Here is a 21295-nt window from a genome sequence, read left to right as displayed (position 1 = left end):
ATCATTTATATGGAAAAAATTCCAAAGATTTTTTGTCATAACTTTTGGTCAGCAAAACATTTATTTCAATGAATAATTCCCACGTGTTGTCATCGTCGATCGTGGCTGCATAGAGGGTGCAGCCACTATTAATTCAAGTGAGAATTTCTGGCCAGCTCATTAGCATTAAAAGTGCCACCCCCACAGTATCTTTTGAAAAAGGAGACTGTATGGCTCCCAAAATGGTGAGACTGTGTAAATCGTTGCCAGGGTCGACTTCCTGGGTCTTTGAGCTTTCATATGAGAGCAGAATGGCTAAAAAATACGGTTGAAAAATGGTCCTAAGTGCCCGAGAAAGTTTACGGTTGCAACTTGAGAAATGGCTGCAATCGGACTTCGATAATAAGTTTTCGGGGCGTGATTTTGTCTTATGGGAATAATCAAAAATTGAAAAGAAATTTAAAGATTTGGGACCAGACAATAATTCCATTTGCGTTTCAGAAATCCCAGGGATGTGGGTACGCATGTTACTGGGCCCTGAACAGTGGTGATTTTACACTGTTTTCGATGGGGCTTGAATTAGTGGACTGTACCCTAATAATTTTAACTAAACAGCGCCGTCATGGGCAAAGCACCACATGCACACAGCACACGATGCCGATCGAGTGGGCGGTCGTTGCGTGGTAATATCTTTGGACGGTTTTATGTTTCTAAAGGGGTGGGAAAAATTTACTTTCATTTCTTCGCAATACTGAAGTCTAAACTAAGGCTTAATTTGATATAAAATTAAAATGAACCTTTAAAATATTGATGATGAATGATTTTTTGCCCCATGGAATCTAGAAATTATTGTCGGGCAAAGATTATTGACAAATCCTCCCTTGGTCTTTTTAATCAACCATGGATGAATAAAATGAATCAACTAAGGAGTAGTAAGGCGCCTGGTTCATGGCCAGCAAGTTTATATGACTAATGATTGGGTTTTCAGACTACCATATACAAATATATTGGACACCAGCAGAACGCGGAGCATGCATATGGAAGACAAACCGTACCGGAGAGCAGACACTTCGATGAAGAGTGAGTTCCGTGTGTGCACGACAAATGTGTGTGAGCATCCTTTCTAAAAGCTCCATGGTGGTGTGAGGGAGACTGGTGTGATTTTCTTGTGCTTTGCAGGGCCGGATTTCCATAGACGTAAGTAATGTTAGATAAGATATCTGTGAGGTGGCTTTTGATATTCCACAGTTAGGCCCGTAACTGTAACAGGTATATGTAGATTACGGAGGAAGGAAAAGGCATGTACTGTACATGTACATGCACGTATCAATGACCATGTTGCTGGGGTAGGCCTATGTTTGTGTTTGAGAAGTTTTGTGTACATTATAATCAGAAGAATCCTGACGGTATTTCCTTTGTATGTGAAAAGCAGGCTGAGGAAAGTTATGAGACGATGAAGAGCATACATGTATATTCTTACAAAATGTTAAAGTTTTTCTGTCCTTGAAATAATGTCAGTGATGGTGATTGGAGTTTTGTATTCTGTATGTTCCGAATATTTATTTCAACGTAGTTGAAGAATTTAGAATAAGGAAATTGATAACATGATTGTCTGCATTAACAACTTACTCCACCTGCTCTGGCATAGTATTTCTTGACTAGCTTTGCAAGCAATTTGACAATTAAGAGTGATCAGAAATGTTGTAGAGTGTCATTTACTCTTCAGGGTTCAAAATGTCTTGGACTTTTGTAGGCTTGGACGGTACTGAATTTTTTAATGCTGTGATATTCGTGATAAAGATACAGCGATATTCACTAATACCGTGATATTCTTTGAACTGGGGTGTTGAGTGTGCGTCATCAAAAAGCAACAGTAGATAAGCAGTGACATTCACTGGGCATGCCAGCAACTACTTCTGACTTCCACTTCCAGTCGGGGAGGATAATAAAACTTCACAGGCTTTTGGCTGGTGGGTTGACAACTTGACAGTTGTTAAAGTTTCACGTTACCAAGTCCAAGTGACAATGCAGGCATGATACTGGGTGACTTGTACCACAAGAGATGAAGTAAAATAAGATGATATGGTGGTTTTCCTTTATTTTTGAAGCATATTAGCAAGAATACCATGGTGTCAAATTTCCACAGGTATTTGTCGGTATATTGGTGTTTATGGACCACCCGTCGGTATTTGTCAGTATTGAAAAAATACCACCACTATTGATAATACCGAAATCCGTCCAAGCCCAGACTTTTGCTCTGTTTGTAGGAATGGAGCTATCAAACCTACTGGACCATGAAATAGAAGTTCCTTTGTGTTCAACTAACTTTATTTTCAATTTTTGCTTTGCTGTGTTCTTCTGTATCTTGGAGCCTTCTTGGTTTTTATGCGACATGTAATGTAAATTTGCATATTCATGAGTAAAACTGTGATATAATCAAAGGCACTGAACCTCAGTGTTGCATCGATTTGTGCACAAAAATACCAGATTTTGTTAGAAATTGCTACTGAAGATTTCCATTTCCTTTGGCAGGCTATTATAGCAATGAGCCAGTGAGGGACTTTTCTCATGTTTTCAGAGAGAAAATTTGGGATTCAAAATTTGCGCATGAAACCATGCAAACTGAACAGTGTCTTCCTGAATTTACATCACACTAACAGTGCCCTCACTTGTCTGGATAAGTGCACTTTTCACTTTAGTTATCTCCGAAAAGATGTCAAACAGTTTGCACACATTAAAGAAGAGTTTAAACGTGTTTGTATACACAAAAAGTGATTCTAAGAAAAAAATCATTGCATCGTTACTGCAAGTTTTGTAGTACGGACATATTTTTCAAAAAGTCATAAAGAGAAATTAAAAAAAAAGGAATGTACCTGTAAGTTGGTAACAATACATGCATGTACATGTATCTTAAACTTGACAGTGTACAAATTACAACAAACAAATAAAAGACAGCACACATTATCTCACAATTCCAGTCAGGGAAGAAAATTCTTAATTAAAGCAAAGAGCACAGTTATATTAACTATAGAGTATTTAAGTATATTAACAGGAAAAATGACCCTTTAAAAGTAAAACAAAAAGATACATGTACCGGTATGTGAGACATCTCGTGGGCTGCGGACATCTTTCAATGACACCCAGCCTTCAACTGAAGTCTCTGGTTGGGCAGAGAAGTGATGTTACACCATGTGAACTGTCAACAAATTCTTCAGTTTCTCTCACCTCTGTTCTCAGGTCGGTCTCTGTGAGTGTGAACGCACATGCATGCAGGCTCTCGCTAGACCGTTTCAAGATTTGCGTTGAACACCATGGAAAGCAGCGCCACCTCCACTACAAATGGTAAAAAAATGGACATGCCTGTTATCAACTTGTTCAGAAATCTGTTATGTTTAGCCCTGACCTTCCCGGACCCGTCAAAATCCAGGAGGCTTGGAGGATTTTGGGAGATGTAGATTAAGGTGCATGGATGTGTCCTGGGACTGTAGAAATATTTGAATATTCAATTATTTGGATTGACTCAACCTTGAAAGGTCCAATCCACCAGTCCAGGCACTCATGCCACGTAGGTTGCTCTCTTGAAAGGTAAAAGTCCCCCCCCACATTTTAAGTAAAATGCAGGTCTTGCACAAATACCAGTGAATGCTGCTTTGTCATGTATGTGTCCCATTTAATCTTATTTTCAATTTTTGCTGTACTGTATTGATGGCATTTTGGTGCCTTTTGTCTTGTATTCGAATTTTTATATGTATATACAAATTTATACAAATTGGCATATGATCAAAAGTGTGATGTCACCCAAGGAAGAAACTTGTCTCCAGAATATTTCATGTTTTACTTTTAAAATTTTGCTTGCTTTCGTGATGTGTTATTCCAGTTCTTGACAGTAAGTCATTGAGTAGTTTTTGCAGAAATATTTCAATTAACCCTAACCTTCCCCAACCACACAGAATTAAACAGTAGTGAAGTGTTTCATTCTGTGGGGATAGGTCTGGTAGGCCCACAACAGCTGGCTTTTGCATTGGGTTTGGCATACATGTACATTGTACCTCAGAAAAACAAAGTCCAACAGCCTCTGTGCACAAAGTCCCATATGGGTGTTTAACTTTGTGTGAATGGGGAAGGTTAGGGCCAGCAACCCTTGGGGGGGTAGGGTTTATGAATTATGGATTCACAATTTCAAAGTTCACAGATTTTGCCAAGGGTTTTGTGTCTTTTTGTGTTCAGCTTTCTTTAATTCAGTAAGGATAGATGTTTTTGGAAACAATTTTTGTGTGTGATGGATGGAGAGGAAAGTTGGAAGATACCAGTTTGATCGAAAGACAACATTCAAGTCCCTAATCTAATCTCCTTGAGCGAAGACTACATCTGCTACTAAATTTGCCCAAGGCTTTGTTCAAGACACATCTACATTAGCCAACAAATAGGTACAGTAGGAAATTTTAGTGGAAATTACAAAAACCAATCCTCAGAAATTCTTTGGCACACCAAATAGTTTAGAAATGACAAATTCAGTCAAAAACTATGACACATTCTTTTTAATACCTTAGAATTTTGACAAATTTTGACAAAGATTGCTTCATTTCCCAATCTTCCTTGTAGTAAAGAATAACAAAAGCCAGATTGATGAGTAGTGCTGAGTTTATTCAATCTTTCTGCAGAGGGGAGAAAAACTATAGGTTTTGAAAGAAACACAAAAAAATCACTGACACCAGAGGGAAAAGACCATTTTGAGGATTTGTGTTGAAGAAAAATGGCCATGGTCTCTAGAAACCAAATGGGTATTTCGTTTGCAATTTCCAATTTCCAACCCAACCCAACTGTAAGCTGCATTCATACTGGTTTTTTGGCTCATGTGCAGCAGCCGAATTTCCCTGGGAATATTTCACTTTCTAGGCACTGGTGATTCCTGCTATGAATCGATTGGAAACCGAGTTATGAAATTCTGCCATGTGGCGATATCGCCAGCTGTGCTGGTTGTTCATTCTCAAGGAAATTACACAATCATAAATCATAGCGTCCAAAAACAAAACCACAAAAAATTAAGGGTTGCGCAGGGGTGATCGGGAAGTTCAGCCGCAGGTCAGGATATCCTCAAACCGTCAGCAATTTGTGGCGTGTTTCGAGTGCGGGTGGGAGATTACGCACGTACGCCTGGGTCCAGGCCCCTTTCAGGACGTTATATATCTCGGATGAGCTGACAGGCGTTTCCTGAGCGTGTTTGGACTGCAAGGGAAAAGCAAAAGTGAAATGAGTGGATTGTTCCTGGAGTTGTTATGCCGATTACATCACATGTGCCCGCTTGGCGTACGTGATCGGTGTGTCACCTAGCTGTGCAATGGGGAAGCGGTCAGTATCAAATGCCATGGTCCCGCAACATCCCAGGTACTGGTACCTACGGTACATGCAGTTCAGAAACCACCTTCCATTTTTGTGTGTGTCTGTGAACAATGACAGGCTATAGGTCGGCTAAAGAACAAATAAAAGATTTTCTCGTCCCCTGGTTTTTGTTTGTTTTCCTTTTAGTTTCCATTTTAAAAGTCCTTGTTTGGGGTTAACATTATAAAATACTTGGACAGTACATGTATGTAGCTAGATACTGTAATTTCAAGTCCAATTATGACGGCAGTTTCTTCAGACATAAATCTATCAGTTAAAGACTAAAAGAGTCACAAAATTCATCCTCCATCCTGAAAAAATCCGCAACCTTAAAAAAGGGTCTGCTTCCTCCCCGTAAAAAAACCCCCAAAAAACAGAAACATGGAGAGGAATTGTTTTACTTGGCAGCAATCATGTACGCACTGTACATGTACCATGTACATGTACATCCACATGTTTTTTTTTTTTCAGTGCATTGTATAATTTGCAGTAACATGCCTTTACATTGAATTTGTCATTTACGCGTACAGAACTGTCAGCGCTGTGCAGCAGCAGTGGAACACCTAGTGGAGCAGAGATTTACTTGGTTCAGGTTGTGTAATCCAGCACAGTCAGTCATGCACAAGCGTGCTGGTCACGGGGCTGGCTGTGTTTATTCGTAGTTGCTTTGTACTTTTTCATGAATTCAAATCCCCCCCATGAAAGAATCTGAAAGAACTTGGAATAAAATCACACAAAGTATTGTAGAGTTGGTGACAGACGTGCCCACAATATTCACTGGCAGAGCACTTTTCCGAATCCTGTTTAATTCTTTTTTAAAATTTGGAGCAGACAGAGTTCGGGAGTAGGCCATTTTTTTTCTTCAACTGGTTTAACGTCAGCAATCTCTTCATTTTCTGTGTGTGTTTTTTTTCCTTTCACATTTCCCAAGTGTGAAAGACACGTTTTCACATTCAGCATGTAGAATGTACATGTACAGTACGTATATGTATAGAAAAATGGTATCAAATTAACTATAAGGACTTTGATTTTCAAGCAGAGGTTGCGTTCCAAAGTACATGTACATTGTAGTTAATGTGTCCAGTGTCTGTGCATTGAAACTGTTACCCCTGTCACTGCAACACTGGCCCAGCCAGGCGTACATGTATGTAAACCGATACCAATACATGTACCGTAAATGTGTAATAGCAATGTTTTGCTGTACCTTGTCCAAATTTATACTGGGAGCAGGCTTACGTTCTTGTGAAACAGAGATTTTCTTTGTCGGCAGTGCTTGAATGATCAGTGTGTTTGCCGACAGCCGCATTTTGTTGGGGGGGGTCAGTTGCCTAAAACCAACAGAGGGGGCTTTCTACCCAACTGGGAATTATTCATGGCACATTAAAAGTCCCACAGAGCCTGTTTGACTAAGGGCTACAGTGTAGGTCTACTTTAGGGTGTCATAATGTGGTAACAAAAAAAAAAAAAAAACGTGTTGCAGATAATGGCTTACTGATAATTGTAACCATGGTAGGCTGGACACCCTGTCATGCCTGTGATAAAAGAAAAAAAAATTTCTAAACCAACTTGCACTGTTGCAAAGAGCGTTGTCTGGTTTGTTTCTCCACCTGTGTACACAAGGTCTAAAAATAAACTGAGGAATAACTTAATCTTTGTTTTATCTGAAGTTTCTAATATTGTGGTAATGTATTATAAAGGTCATTTCATTAAGATACATGTACATGTATATGTACGGCTTATTTTCCTCTTGTGCTTTTGGCTAAATCAGCAATCTTCCAGAACTGCTGGAATTTTCCAGACTGTTGTTGATTTGTTTATTGTTTTGAGCCTTGGGCACCTCCCACACTGGTCGCACCACAGGAGGCCCAGGCTGGAAACGTTTATTATTGTATTTACTTTATCTCTTCTGGGTATTCCGTTGAAGCTTCCGACAGTCCGGCAGTCCATGGTTGATAAGAGGACTGTGGGCCGTCAGGTTGTGTCCAGACTGGTTGTACATGTACATGTGTACATAGGGAATAGTTCTGCAGTCGACTTAAGCCATAAAGCACCCCCCCCACCAAAATGAAATCATGCTGTTGACCCCTTTTTGTGGTCTGCTCTGTGGTCAACCGGTGATGTCATACATGTGTAAGGTGTATTGACCAACTCCCAAATGTGGCAGAACCACTTATTATATGTACATGAATTGAAATTTTCCCTTAGTCTTCCTATTTCCATGTGATTTTACATACGTCCCGGGGGGTTAGGGTTTGAGCTAAAGAAAATGTACTGAATGAAAGAGACTTTGGCAAACACATCAAAGTATAATTTGAATCCATATCTTATACGTCCATGAAACAATATTATATGAGATGTAGTCTGGGTGGGATGGAAGGAAGGGTGGGGTTGGAGCTGTGTCAGGGTGTGGGGTTAGGTGTGGAGTAGGGTTTTAGGGCCCATGATTTTGCCAGAAATGTGAAGAGGAATATTGAAAGTGGACGGCTGTACATGTGAATACAAGGAACGTCCTGGTGAAGATTTTTGAGGATTCAGGCAGGTTCTCCTCCTCAAAAAGAAAGTAATTTAAAGCGAGCATACACTGTATGTGTGGGCTGAACAAAACAACCGGCATTTAGAAAGCTGGAAAGTGCTATAGAGCATGTGGAGCAAGATATCAGATGGAGAGAACCCCCCCCCTTGCTTTGTGTTGGTCATCATGTCACTGGAATCTGAGGAATTCTTTTCAGATATCTAGGGGGGATGTGTTAGGTAACTAATAGTCTTGGACGTGTTTGGGGGGGTTACCCCTCGGTCTCATTTCTTACTTGATATACTATAGAGTGACAAATTAAAAGCCCTCATAAAAAAACCACATGCAATTATCATTGGAGTTAGAGGTGGTCTTTGTCACAATACTCCCAGTAAGTTGCTTTTGGTTCGCCGTTGAATGGATGAGTCAGGAACTGGGATTGCATTGGGACATGATAAACCCTTCTGCAAGCATGCCAAGTCCCTCACTGCCACTCCCTGACAATGCTAATGGACGCTGGATACCTTCCACAAACAGACGGTGCTATCCAAAGTTCTGCTGTCAGAGAATTCATTTTCTGCAAGGGCAGTTTGCTACATTAATTTTTTGTGAGCGTTTAGCGTCCATTAAGTTTTATTTGTGAGTTGTGATCCACCGTGCTTAAACTATGATGAAGAGTGATAAATTATTACCTACCAAAATACCAAATACAGACACAAACCATGCAAATTTCACAATTTACACTGCCTGTAATTACCAAAGTTTTCTGCGGACAAAGTTTCTACCTTAAATCACTTTGAAGTCGAAAAATGTACAGTTGAAGAGGGGAATTGCCAAACTATGTACCTTCTTGGTGGTGGGCCACTCACATTCAGTGCAACTTTTTGCACATCCAAAGAAGTCATCCAGTTTTTGTATGCCAGTTGTAAACAAGAACATGATGTATTTCATTAACTGTGATCTTCCATTCAGTAATTTTAGATATCCATTTCGTGCATTGTTTTCCAGTACCAAACATTTATGTGTTTGTAAAGAGATGAGTTGTCATATACTAATTCTTTTCAGACAAATTTATTACATTTGGAAATGCAATTAAATAGATTTTTTTCATATATTCCACCCGGGCCACTATAAAACCTTAAGTTATACATTGACCACAAATTAGAAAAAAATGCTTCATGCCTAGGAGTGTGAAACAGAATTCACTGTCATGAATTCCAAACACTTTGGCTTAGCTACAAGTTTGGATTTGGATAGTAAAGCATAGGTATCCCTTCGTTTATGCCAAAAACTTTCTGTGGTACATCTTTCCTTATGTGGAGGAAATTAAAAGGCATAAGAAATCATATCATAGAATTACAATGTAGTACTGAAGCTTTTAGCTTTTGTTCAGACAATTTTGACCCAACCTAACAAAATGAGTCGCAAGTTGCCAGAGCTTTTATTTGGTTAAAGGCATTTAGAATAAACTTGTGTACTATAAATTAGTACAGTATACATGTAGGAAGCCTCTAAAATTTTCAGGCCCATTGTGTCCATCATCATCAGGATGCCGAACTGGGTAATACATCAAAACCAAAATTAAGCTCCTGAAGTACACGTACATGTACAGTGTGTTCGTTCTAATACAAACTAAAACCAAATTGTATGGACTGACAACATGGCCTTGTGACTCATTTTGTGGGATCGGATCACAATTGTGCCTTCAAAAGGAGATAGGGGTTGATATCCTGTGATTCAGTTCTCAGTTTGTGGGACCAAGTTACATTGTTATGGCTGCCTTGCGTTTCCATTGCCATCAGCGTTTTGTTTTCACCACATTGGCTTTTATGATGGTAACAACTGCAAATTCAGTGCAGACCGAGTCTTGTTTGTGTTTCTTACAGGCCATGATCCAGGCAGACATTTTGCTCTGGACAATATGGACCTGCCGCTGAAGTGTCGTATCTGCGGTGACAAGGCGTCGGGCTTCCATTATGGCGTCCACTCCTGTGAAGGTTGTAAGGTAACTACTAACAGCAAATGACATATTAATGATACCACCATGGTTTTGTGGCTATAAAAATTAGACTGGCACCCTGACCTTATTGGAATGAAAATTGGCTATGGCCTCTCAGCTACTTTGATATCATTGGTCGTGCCCCGAGAAATTCTTTTTTTCTTTTGATCTAATTGGGTGGACTCACATGTGCACAGAAATGTACAAATTACAGTACCCACTTGGGCATGTACGAATACATGCATTTGACTATTACGGATATCATTTTGACCCCTTGTGAGGTCATCGAGAAAAGCTGTACACACATGTAGTAAGGTGCTGGCCACTCACTCAACTCATGGTTGAGTTGGACTCCAGTGATACACAGCTTTCTTACTTACAAAGAAGACAGCCTTAGTCGGTGATGGAGCATCGGCGTAAACCGCAAAGACGTTGAGTGGCACAGTCTGATTCGGGGCATTTTTCGTTTTGGATGGTCAGGGTTTCTTCCGTCGCACTCACCGCATGAAGCTGCAGTACAAGCCCTGTCCGTACTCCAAGGCGAGGCCCTGCAAAATCAGCTTGTCCACCCGCAACAAGTGCCAGTACTGTCGATTCCAGAAGTGCATTGCCGTTGGCATGTCACACGATGGTAAGGCGACAGTTGTCTAATTTCTCCATACTTGCTTCGGTGAAAAACCCTTTGTAGTGGTTGATGTCAGTAACAACTGTTGGTAATTCAGACTGCCTATTACACCCAATATTGTCCTCCCTGTCACGCATTTTGTGGGTCCAAAAAATCTGATAGAAGGCGTACAGATTTGAAAGATTAAAAAAATATTTTGGTTTCATTTCAATACGAAGGGAAATGTAAATTAATTTTGTATGACATCTGAAGATTCTGATTAAACTGTATCTGCTTCCACGCAAGAGAAGTCCTGTTAACACGTACCGGGGGTACCATTTTTCATTTTATAACATGACTCTTTGTAATTTTTGGATTTTTATGTGCTTTCTTCTCCGTAAAGATATTTTTTACCGCATTTAAGGAATGGTTACTCTTTGAATAGTCTGTGGTTCAGCGGCCCTAGGGTTTGAATCCAACTGCTGGCTTTTTTTTTCCTTGGCAAGGAAACGTAAATTGGCAATGGCATCAGCTTAAGGAGGTGTGCGTGGACTTGAATCCCGTCCATCGGGAACTGAAGTATTTTTAGTTGTGTCATGCCAAGGCAAGTGATTCTGCGTACATGTACAGAACAGAAAACGGTGAAGGGGGCCAGTAAAGTTATTGTCATGCTAGGCGTGTTTCTCTGATGGTTTTACTTGTACCATTTTGCTATGCCTTGAGCACTCAACATGCACAAACTGTCCTTTGTGTGTATTGATGTGGAGGCTCTAACTGAATTGAGACCAGAGAGTGATTGCATTTTAGAAATTCAAAAAAAAAAAATGATTCCTACTTCATGTCAAAGTAGGTAGCTTTTGTTCTTTCCATTTTTGAATGCAAAAGGAAATCACAAATTTGTAGAACATAAAGTGCTCCACTGTTTTATTCTCACAACAGCCTGCATGCCTGTTCACAAATGGCAAACATCATCGGGAAATAAGCACATTAACCATGGGGAAAACCCTGCTGACTGGACTGGTCCCCTTTACTGTGTTTGCACCAGACATGTACAAGTGCTCCTGTTTTTTTTAACTGCCCTGCGCAGCCTCCAGGTTTGGCCGCATGCCACGTGAAGAGCGGCTGCGACTCCTTGAGGAGCTGAACCAGGAGGAGCATGAGGCCAGCGAGGAGGACAAGAGGCGGGCGGAGCTGCGGGCGCTGACCGAGAGGATCCACCAGGCCTACAAGGACATCTGGGCGTTGAGCTTCCACCCGACGCTGGAGGCCAGGACCAACAAGCTCATGGAGGAACGACTCGGCATCATCGAGGTGACCCAAAAAAATACCGCGAATGCTTCGTGTGGAAAAAAATGATAGCCCCAGTTTACTTGGTGATAACTTGATGGCTCCTTTGCAGCCACTGTTGAGGACACTGCTTAGCTTACTGTCACATTGCATTCATGTATTCTCATCTCGTTAGTCTTGTAAAAAAAGTGAAATCAATTCTGTGACAGGTGGAAAGAATGTTACAGTACTTTAACTTGTGAAGTGACTTGTGACTTGCATCTACGATTTCTTTTTTCAAGGAGGCAAATGTGAACATCGACTCCAGGCCCATGCGGGAGCTGACAGATATCAACGACATTGCCGCCTTCCTGCGTAACGCCCTGCAGACGGCCATCGAGAGCCTGGCCCAGTTTGCCAAGCGGCTGCCCGAGTTCCGCTCACTGGACATTAACGACCAAGTCTCGCTGCTCAAGCATGCCGGCTTCGAGATCGCCATGATCGCTACGGCCTCCCGCTACATGGCCGACGGGCTCTGGTTCCCCTCGGGCGGTGTCTACTTCAAGAAGCGGCTCCTGGAGGGGCTGGACACCATGTTCTTTGAGGACAAGTTCCGGTTCTTCGAGAAGATGAAGAAGCTGAACCTGACGGAGAAGGAGCTGGCATTGTTCTGCGTGCTGGCTTTGGCGGCACCAGGTAAGCCAAAACTCAAACTGAGGGGGGATTTCCTCCGTTGAAAGCTTTGAAAACCATCCTGCAGTACATCTCAGACCTTCTCAAACTATAGACAATCTAAAATCGGAACCGATGGATTGAACATTCTCCTGACAATGGACAGACCATACTCTCTGGAAAGCTGAAACCACAAGTTCTTATCAGAACCTCGCTTTCTTGCAAAAGAGTTTCCTATGATGCTACCACAAACCTCCGCCTCAGTGCTACATCCACCATGCAAACCTTCCAATCATATTGTTAACCTCGGCATTGTCCCTTGAGGCTCAGACCATTTCTCACAGGTTCTGGCTAATCCTGAATCTACCGGGACATGCAACAGCCCTGAGTTGGTAGATTATGGCTGTCTATGAGTCTGTGATTGGCATGGACACATCAACACGTATTACATGCAGACAAAAATTGGAGTCTTCTTTGGCTGGTCAGAATAGACAGGTCTAGACGTGGTTCGTTGCCCAAGACAAATGCAAAATCTCATAGGAACCTGATCTTTGAGAAACACCAAGTCTTGACCCAGCTACCCATCTGTAAAGCTCCACATGTACAGCGGATCCATTCGATCTAAAATTTCCTTTGACTTTTCTGACATCACAACTAGTCGGGTGTAGTTAAATCCATCACAAGGCCTTTTGCAATCCAGTCATGAATCATTCAACCAGAGCAGTCATAACCGATGGGTGAAACGACAAAGGAATGCTTTCGTCGCACCACACTCAAGTAGCCTGTGACTTGCCTGCCTCTTGACTGAATGGTTTGTGACGGACATGTGCTGGACTTGCACAGACGTGGGATGCACTTGACTACATTAACCATATTCAGTACACACTAGAATGACTAATGAATGACCAACTACGGCATACCTATGCGTACTATCAGTGATAAACGTGTGCAAGGTGCGCCTTCACCGCCATACGTATCACGTAACGTGCCCCAGGGTTATGTTCACTGATACAAAAAAATTCTGTGTGAATTTATACGCATTTTTTGCCCCCCCTTTTCCCCTCAGACCGTGATGACCTGACCCAGCGCGAGCAAGTGGAGAAGTTCCAGGAGGTCATCCTGGAGGCCCTGGAGTGGGAGGTGCAGCAGAATCACCACGGCAACCCACTGGTGCTGCCCCGCCTCCTGTCCCGGCTGGTCGACCTGCGGCAGCTCAAGCTGGAGCACGTCCAGCAGATCCAGCAGCTGATGTTGCTGGACGACCCCCGCTACAACGGGCCCACCCCGCTCATGATGGAGGTCTACGGGTTATGATAGCCTCCGTACCAGGAGGTCTGCTGGTCATGGTAGCCTCTATACCAGGACATGTACGGGTTATGATAGCCTCCGTACCAGGAGGTCTGCTGGTCATGGTAGCCTCTATACCAGGACGTCTACGGGTTATGATAACCTCTGTACCATGTTTACACCGTGCGCATTGCACATTACATTTTGTACATGCATATCTATTAGGGTCCTTTTTTTCCCCTCCAACTTGGGGCTGATGTGGGGCAGTCCTGTACAGCTGTTTGTTAGAATTTATTCCAGGGAATCAGGTTAGGAGTGATTCAAACCCAGGAATCGCAATCATCATTTCTCCTCTGTGACTCATTTTTCTAAGGCTGGATCACAAATTGTTTAATGTCAGGTTACCCTACGGAGTATTTCCATTTGGTTCTCACAGCAAAGCTTTGAAAGCGATTGTGAAATTGGAGATGAAGCAAGGGATTGATATGAAACTGAAACAGGGTCCAGCTGTTTTCCCTTCCCCTTCATTGCAATTTGGTTTCATTTTTGAAGCCCACAGGATTTAACTTTCGTTTTATTGACCCTGACCCACCGACCCTTCAAAGTCCACTGCAGAGCTGTAACCCTGTCCATCACAAATCGGCCGCCAGTCAGATCACAAATTTGCAAGTGTCAAAGTGGTGCAGAGAAACGCCTTTGTCACACTGACTTTGCTTGTGACTTCCATGTAACCTGGGAGTTGTGACTTGCAATCGATTTGTGATTGACTTATGACGGCTTGCAGTGACTTGTGATAGTTTGTGATGGTTTGTGATAATCTGTGATGGCTGAATTACAACTCTGATGCAACATATCCATAGCCATTTACAATCTAATACGACAGGTGTGGAAAACTTTGGTGATTATTCACTGGGTAGCCCATGCAAGGGGGGCGGAGCAACAACACTTTGTAGGCGTACAACAAAGTTGATTTGTACTTAGTGATTGATATTAAGTTGCAAAGACCAATAGTTTGGTTGAATAAATTTGATAAGCCGACCAGTACTGACTACCAGCTGAAAAGGCATATTGTGTGGAAGTTTAACTAGTCACCAATCAGTGTGCTAAACCAAAGATAACGGCTTAGCATTCATGCTTAGCTGATCATTACCAATTTTTTTATATGCGCCAGTTTTAATGTTCAAGGCATTTTTATTACGACAGCTTTGTTACCACATTGAGGAGAATATTGTTCAGTCTTCAGACTCCTATTCACTTTTATGCCACATATTTGCTGACTTTCACATTTTTTTGTTAGTTCGCAGGGTGTTATTTAATATTTATTGATAGGTGCTGAAGACAGGATATGAACAAGGTCTTCACATTATGTTGCAAGAAGGTCCGCACATGTGGAAGGTTAGAACGTGCATGTATGTAATAGACCTCTCTCAAATGACGTCACTTCCTCCAGATTACCACACACATTGGCATTCAGACTTCAAGTTTTCGTGACGCACATCAGTTGTGTTGAACATCTGCACACTGCACGCACATGCACCCGTTGGCGTTGTATACGGAGTTTTCGTTTTCCTACAAAGATGATGTCCGAGAGAGGATTTATTTTGCGATTTTGACATTTTGGAATGAAGTCAAGTGGCATATCCCGTAATGACCAAATGCCCCAACTCAGGAAAACAACTCTAGTACTTGAAGAAACACCTGTGACTCTGTGAATCAAAAGAGTGGTGGAAAATTACTTTCTCATTTGTATTATTCCAAAGCTGGAAGAAAGGATTAGGTGGTTTTGTTACGGCCCAATTGTAGTACTGGTCCCGACTACTGTTGGATAATCCCAACTGAAATGCTGATGTTGGACAAGCCAATCAACACTTCATTTGGGATCCCCCCAACCACAGTTGGGATCCACTGCCGTAGTTGGGGTAAAACACCATCCTTCAGGTAAACCGTTGTGTACGTTTACATCAGGTTTCTTTGTTACAAGACGTGGTAAGAATGACGTCAAACAAATTCTGCGTGTGAGACCAAAGTGTGTATTTTAGAATGATTTTTTCCCCAATTTTTTATTACAAAACTGAACTTTTTAATCACAGTTTATATTTACAGCGTTTATTGTATATTTCATTTACTTTATGTAGATACAAGAGAAGTTGTAACAAAAACATATTTTTCTATAAATGTAGCCTCTTCCAGTGAAGAAAGTCTTTAATCGTGCCTTGTGAATAAAGTTTGACAACACTATCATAAGGTAATAAAGTCAATTAGTCACATGTCACTTTTTAAGGTAATACTGAGTTAATATATGCGGTAAATAAAATAAGGCATAAACTTTCAAGTAACATGCAAGCATGTTGTCTAAACTTTCAGCTCAAAATATTAACAGTAAGATACACAACTTGGCATCGGACACAACAGTTAATGCAGTAAGAAACGAAGTGGCAGATTAAACTGATTTTTCTCTTTCAGAATCTATCAGATGACAATTACAACATGGCATTATTGGCAATGCTCAATGTATACATCCGTGGTAGACCTCAGTTTTTTTTTGACATGAAACTTGGAGATGTTTTGTAACCAAAGCCTAATATAGGGAAAAAAAATTATCTTAAATATTTACAACTCATGATGTTAATGATTTTCTTAGGCTGTAGAAAAAAGTGTATTTAGCTCAGATTTGACTAGTCTGCATTCCAGCTGTATAAGAATTTCAGCTGAATCTTTTGCAAAACAGACATGTGGGAATTTTTTTACTCTTTCAACTGGTTCCAATGCAGCTGGATATCTGTCTTGCAGTTTTAGACTTCTACATACGGTGCTGTGAACAAGACAACTTTGTGCTGATTATGGGCCATAGGAATTTTTTTTCCAACTTGAGTCTATGTTTAAGTGGGTATTCGAGAAGTTACTTCATGATGTTTCTTTTGAGCAGTTTTAGTTCTTTACCAGAGTTCCAAAGACAGCAAAGTTCCAAAGATGGTGATGATGAACCGACTTCAAACAGAAGGACTGTAAATTTGATGTTATTTTGTTGGTGTTACGCAAGTAATATACAAATATTTTATATATTGGCAATAAATTACAGTAATTTTTATAAGCTGAAGGGGACATTTGATTTTTGTTTTCAGTTCAAGATCATAAGTGATCTCATTTTCTCATTTTTTGGTGTGATTTCAACAATCAACTGACAGAGATACAGCACAAAAGGTGCTTTTGGTAGAAAAACTTAGCGATCATAGTCGGAGCAATCAGTGTGGCAAGGTTTATATCTCATTAAAAAAAGCCTGACAGAAATTTCTCAACTCTCAGGGTTTGAAAGACCCACTGGACTGGTGGATGGAGGGTGGTCTTCTTCATCGTTGGTCTTTTTCAACCACACCAGTTCAAGCCCAGCTGTCGAGTGGTGTTCAAACATCTAGTGAGCTTAAGATCTGATTTGCCCAACCAAAGAAATTGTCCACTTAATGCGGGGAGGGCCCACTCACATGTACAAGTGTGTGTAGTACCATTGATTACATAACTATCCAGACAGCACAGTGTGCTCGTGTTCAACACTTGGTTCATTATGTTCACAAGCACTTCTACTGTTTCCTGTCTGCTAACACTTGCTCCACTCCAGCCGATGTCGTGAGGAATCGGCCTCGCAGACCAGTCACAAATTTGACCTCTGAACTCCTGTACCACTAGCTGTGATTATTAATTTACTTACTGTGCATGTTTATCTGTATGACTCATTTCACTACCTGTACTTCTCAGTACCGCCTGGAGATGCATCAGTCTGGTTAGACTTGTGCCAGTCCTTCGGCTGCGGCGAGGCTGAACAGGAAGTTTTCGGTGGCAGGCGGCATTTTGCGTTCCCTCAGAGCCTCGATGCTTACTTTCCCTGTCCCGTCTGGGCCGGAGTCGCTGAGGGACTTGAGGTTGTTGATCAATTCCATCGTCTTATTGGAAATATCCTAAAGAAAATGGGAAAAAAGTTACCTAAGTGTTTCAACTCGTGCATGTAAATGTGAAGTAATGACCAGTCTGCTCTTTGAGTGTCTTGCTTAGTGACACAAACTTACAATTTCCACTATTTGTTTGAAACTGTTATGCTATTACTGCAGTAATGCCCCGAGTGTTTCTTGATGCTAGGGCTTCATCCCGGGTTGCAGCCATGCAACTTCTGGGAAGAGACACTGAACCAACAAAGATGTGGGTACGAATTACGAAAGCCCCATATTTACCCTCTAAGAACAACTGCCAAAGACAATGGACTCTCTAGTAAAATGCAAACCACCAGTTATGTTAAGCAGCACAAAGCAAGGCCATGTCAACGTAATCAACTGGCTATGGCTCGGGAGTAACATGCACACCTATGGGAAATGGCTGTGGCTACCCCAGGAATGTGTGTAATAATTTCACAGCCCCAGCTATAACTTGTGGGCGTGACCTAGATTTTGGTCCACAAGAGGAATGGCATCATGTGTGCAGGATGAAGTCATCTCACACAGTGATGCTGCAAATTTGTACACATTCTGTTGAAAAGCCATTATGGCTGCCGCACAGATGCACAGACAGGTTCTTGCACAGAGTGCCAACTACGGTTCAGTCTAAGTCGATCAGAGTTTCCTTCCAGGGATAGGAAAACTCACCACGATGGTTTGCTTGTTGCTGACTGCTTCGTCTTGGGCACTGCTGATCATGACCTGGGCGATGTCTTTGTGCAGCTTCCCCATGGTGAAATGCTCTACAGAAAATAGAGGACGCCATTTAAATAGTGTATTCATTTGGGAAGCTCTCGGTGAAATGGCGTAAAACTGAATCACCCCTTGATCTTCATTTCATGTTACATTTGTAGTGCAACTGCAGCATCTTTGATTCTTACTCCCTTCAGCATTCTGCAGAGGAATTTTATTTGCCCCCAACCCCCAAACAACCACCACCGTGCTGAAAACAACGGCAAGTTCTTCTTCCAAAGTAACAGCAGTGGGACTCCAACATTCTACAATCTTGCAGAACCCTTCAAAACCTTAGTGGATTTGAAAGGTTAAATGGAGTGCTAGGGTTAAACGCAAGTATGACCACTGATGCACCTTTGGCATTGGGAGCGATGGCGATTTCAGCTGCTGGCATGTTGACAAAGAGATCAAACAGGTCCATCCGGCTCTCGACGGCCTCGTTGGTGAAGCCAGCGACGTAGGACGAGGTGGCTTTTAGTTCCTGGATTTCGTCGTCTGACTCCAGATCCACGTAGGGGAAGAGGAGGGACCAGTTCTGCCGGTGCCATACCAGGCACGGTAAAGCCCTGTGTGGACAAGCGGTAAAAAAATGCTGTAGGATCAAATTGTCTATTTGCCCTGCTGATCTTGACTGCATTTCTTTTTTAAAGCAGAGGTCCTGACAGTCACAAGCAGATTACCTGACGAAATGCAACAGGTCTTCGACCTTGGGGTGGTAGACGGCTATGCGCTTCTTCAGCAGTAGCGCCGTATAGATCAGAATGGACTCCATGCCAAACATGTTTATAACATCTAAAGATAAAGATCAACATGTTATTCCAACAAATGGCATCAAATTGTATGATTGAAAGAGAACAAGCAAACTGACCAAGTTTTAATCACATTTCTTTCCTTAGAATTGGATGGATTTCTGAGCAGGGTTTTCACTTTGACATCTGTTGCTTGGTGACTTCCTGCCAAAATATTGTGGACAGGATTATGGTAACTGAAGACAACAGGAATAATTTCCCATGCATTAAAAGTTGTACGCAGTATATATACTCAAAGCCTGAGACAGAGACAAAACTGAGCATTGGAAATTTCTCCCACATATGACTGTGCTTTACGGACTACCTTTCACTGAGGCTGCCGCAAAGGCCTTCCTCATGTCGAAGTCCTGCACCTTGAACATGCCGTTGTCCTCGCTCCGGCAACTGCCTTTGGTGACCACCGACAGGTAGTGTTCCAGCATGGAGGCGGGGTTCCCTGACGCCAGGTAGGCATGGCAGAGGATCTTGCTCAGCAGGCTGTACTTCTCCGGGTTGAAGTCCCTCGTCAGCAGCACGAGTGAGAAACTTTTTACCTGCAGAAGTTGGACGTAACGTGACAACCCCAAGATCTCATTTAAAGCTCTTACATTTGTTGCCGTTTGAGGCTGCTGAAAAGCGCTGACAGAAAGTCTGAAGTACATGTTCATCCTGGATTCCATTGATAATAACATTGGTGGAAGACTTGCTTACAGTACGAACATGTGGTGGGACTACATTTTAATGCAATCTGTGTAAGAAAAGTGGATGCTGTATTTTAGCAAAGTTATGAGGGACACGTGAGAGCATGCTTTAGCACAGTTACACTAGTCAACACCCCCACCTCTGGTCTTGAGTGAATTGTGTGCAGTGTGCGAACTTAATTTTCGATTGAATGTGTACAAATGACTACAGTGCTCAGGTGACAAGAATGCACTAGGAGAGTGAGGGCACAGTGCAGTGGGTAATGCACTGAAGGGCCCTCACTTGGCAGTGACGATTTGCACTTTCAGAGCGGGAAAATGCAAATTGCAACAAATCTGGGTACCTTAGGAAGGGCTGGGGCATCGTTCACTTCTTCTGTGCGTATGTAGAACCACTGCCGTCGATGTTGTCCGTACACATAGGACACCACGGTGTTGTTACTGGGGCTTAGACATCCTTTCCTCTGGATAAGCTCTCGCTGTTTGGCCGTAACCACTGGATACGACCACACCCACAAGACGTCAGAGTTGACATCCTTCTCTATGATCACATTACAAATTTTTCATTGATAAATCACCTTGTATTGTTGTAACAACAGACAATAATAATGTGACAAAAATAATTTGGTCAAGCTCCTTCATGTCCTCTCTAACTCATTAATAATAAACTTTCAACATGTGTCATGGTCACAATGGTCCGTATTCTATTGTCAATGACCAGACATGACCAGACGACATAGGGAACATCCATGGAAGAAGCCCTTTTTTTAATATCTTAACATTGCCATGCTACGACTTGCTTGCAATGCAATGCATCATGACGGTTGTCTAAATAAGTGGGTGACACGGTACTACACCCGTCATGCCTAGGATAATTTTAAACTGTTAAACTGTAAGTGTTGGGGGGTCTACATGTTAAAACATGTACATGTAGAACAGGGCCACGTACGTAGGCCTAGTGAGTACAGTTTATGAAGCCCAGGCGCTAGGCCATGGCCATGCATGACTACCATTTGTAATTCGCAAGTTGTAGGGCCTATTAGGCTGATTATTAATATAAATCCAGTTTTATTGAAACATCTGCACGATAAAAATACATGTATGCAAAAGAAAAAAATGAAAAATTTGACAAATGTGACAAAAACTTGATTTTTAAAACCTATCAAGCCCGCCGCCAACAAGTCTATGAGCGCCGCCATCTTGATTTCTTTTAGTCTCGTTCATTGTACAAAACTAATCATAACTTATAAAAAATTCGAATCGCTAATATCTAAGTCTTTGTACAACACAGATATTCTAAGCATTATAAGTGTCAATACATGAATACAAAATCTTAGACATTAGTAGGTTTATCAAAAACTGAGAAACTAAATTTAAATGACTGAAAATATGA

The 21295-nt window shown here is 41.7% G+C and overlaps 2 protein-coding genes across 2 annotated transcripts; one reads left to right on the top strand and one right to left on the bottom strand.

Moving 5' to 3' along the window:
- The first annotated feature begins 987 nt into the window (after positions 1 to 987).
- On the top strand, positions 988 to 16795 carry LOC110977089 (peroxisome proliferator-activated receptor delta-like). The gene is made up of 7 exons (XM_022230902.2): positions 988 to 1176; positions 3217 to 3321; positions 9757 to 9875; positions 10350 to 10500; positions 11561 to 11784; positions 12042 to 12435; positions 13478 to 16795. The coding sequence occupies exons 2-7, from the start codon at positions 3291 to 3293 to the stop codon at positions 13723 to 13725; spliced, it is 1167 nt and encodes a 388-aa protein (XP_022086594.1). The 5' UTR covers positions 988 to 1176; positions 3217 to 3290; the 3' UTR covers positions 13726 to 16795.
- dennd10 (DENN domain containing 10) lies at positions 15728 to 21114 on the bottom strand. Its single transcript, XM_022230903.2, has 7 exons — positions 21062 to 21114; positions 20247 to 20443; positions 19527 to 19755; positions 19094 to 19205; positions 18768 to 18979; positions 18327 to 18421; positions 15728 to 17648 (listed from the first exon to the last, which is right to left on the bottom strand). The coding sequence occupies exons 1-7, from the start codon at positions 21099 to 21101 to the stop codon at positions 17475 to 17477; spliced, it is 1059 nt and encodes a 352-aa protein (XP_022086595.2). The 5' UTR covers positions 21102 to 21114; the 3' UTR covers positions 15728 to 17474.
- Between the last annotated feature and the right edge of the window lie 181 nt (positions 21115 to 21295).

The sequence above is a fragment of the Acanthaster planci genome, linkage group LG13 (genome assembly GCF_054643075.1).
Source record: "Acanthaster planci isolate LZ-2023a linkage group LG13, COTS_SCS, whole genome shotgun sequence".
Taxonomy (NCBI): domain Eukaryota; kingdom Metazoa; phylum Echinodermata; class Asteroidea; order Valvatida; family Acanthasteridae; genus Acanthaster; species Acanthaster planci.
Note: the sequence above shows the minus strand (reverse complement) of the source record. Positions and strands in the feature narration are given on the sequence as shown.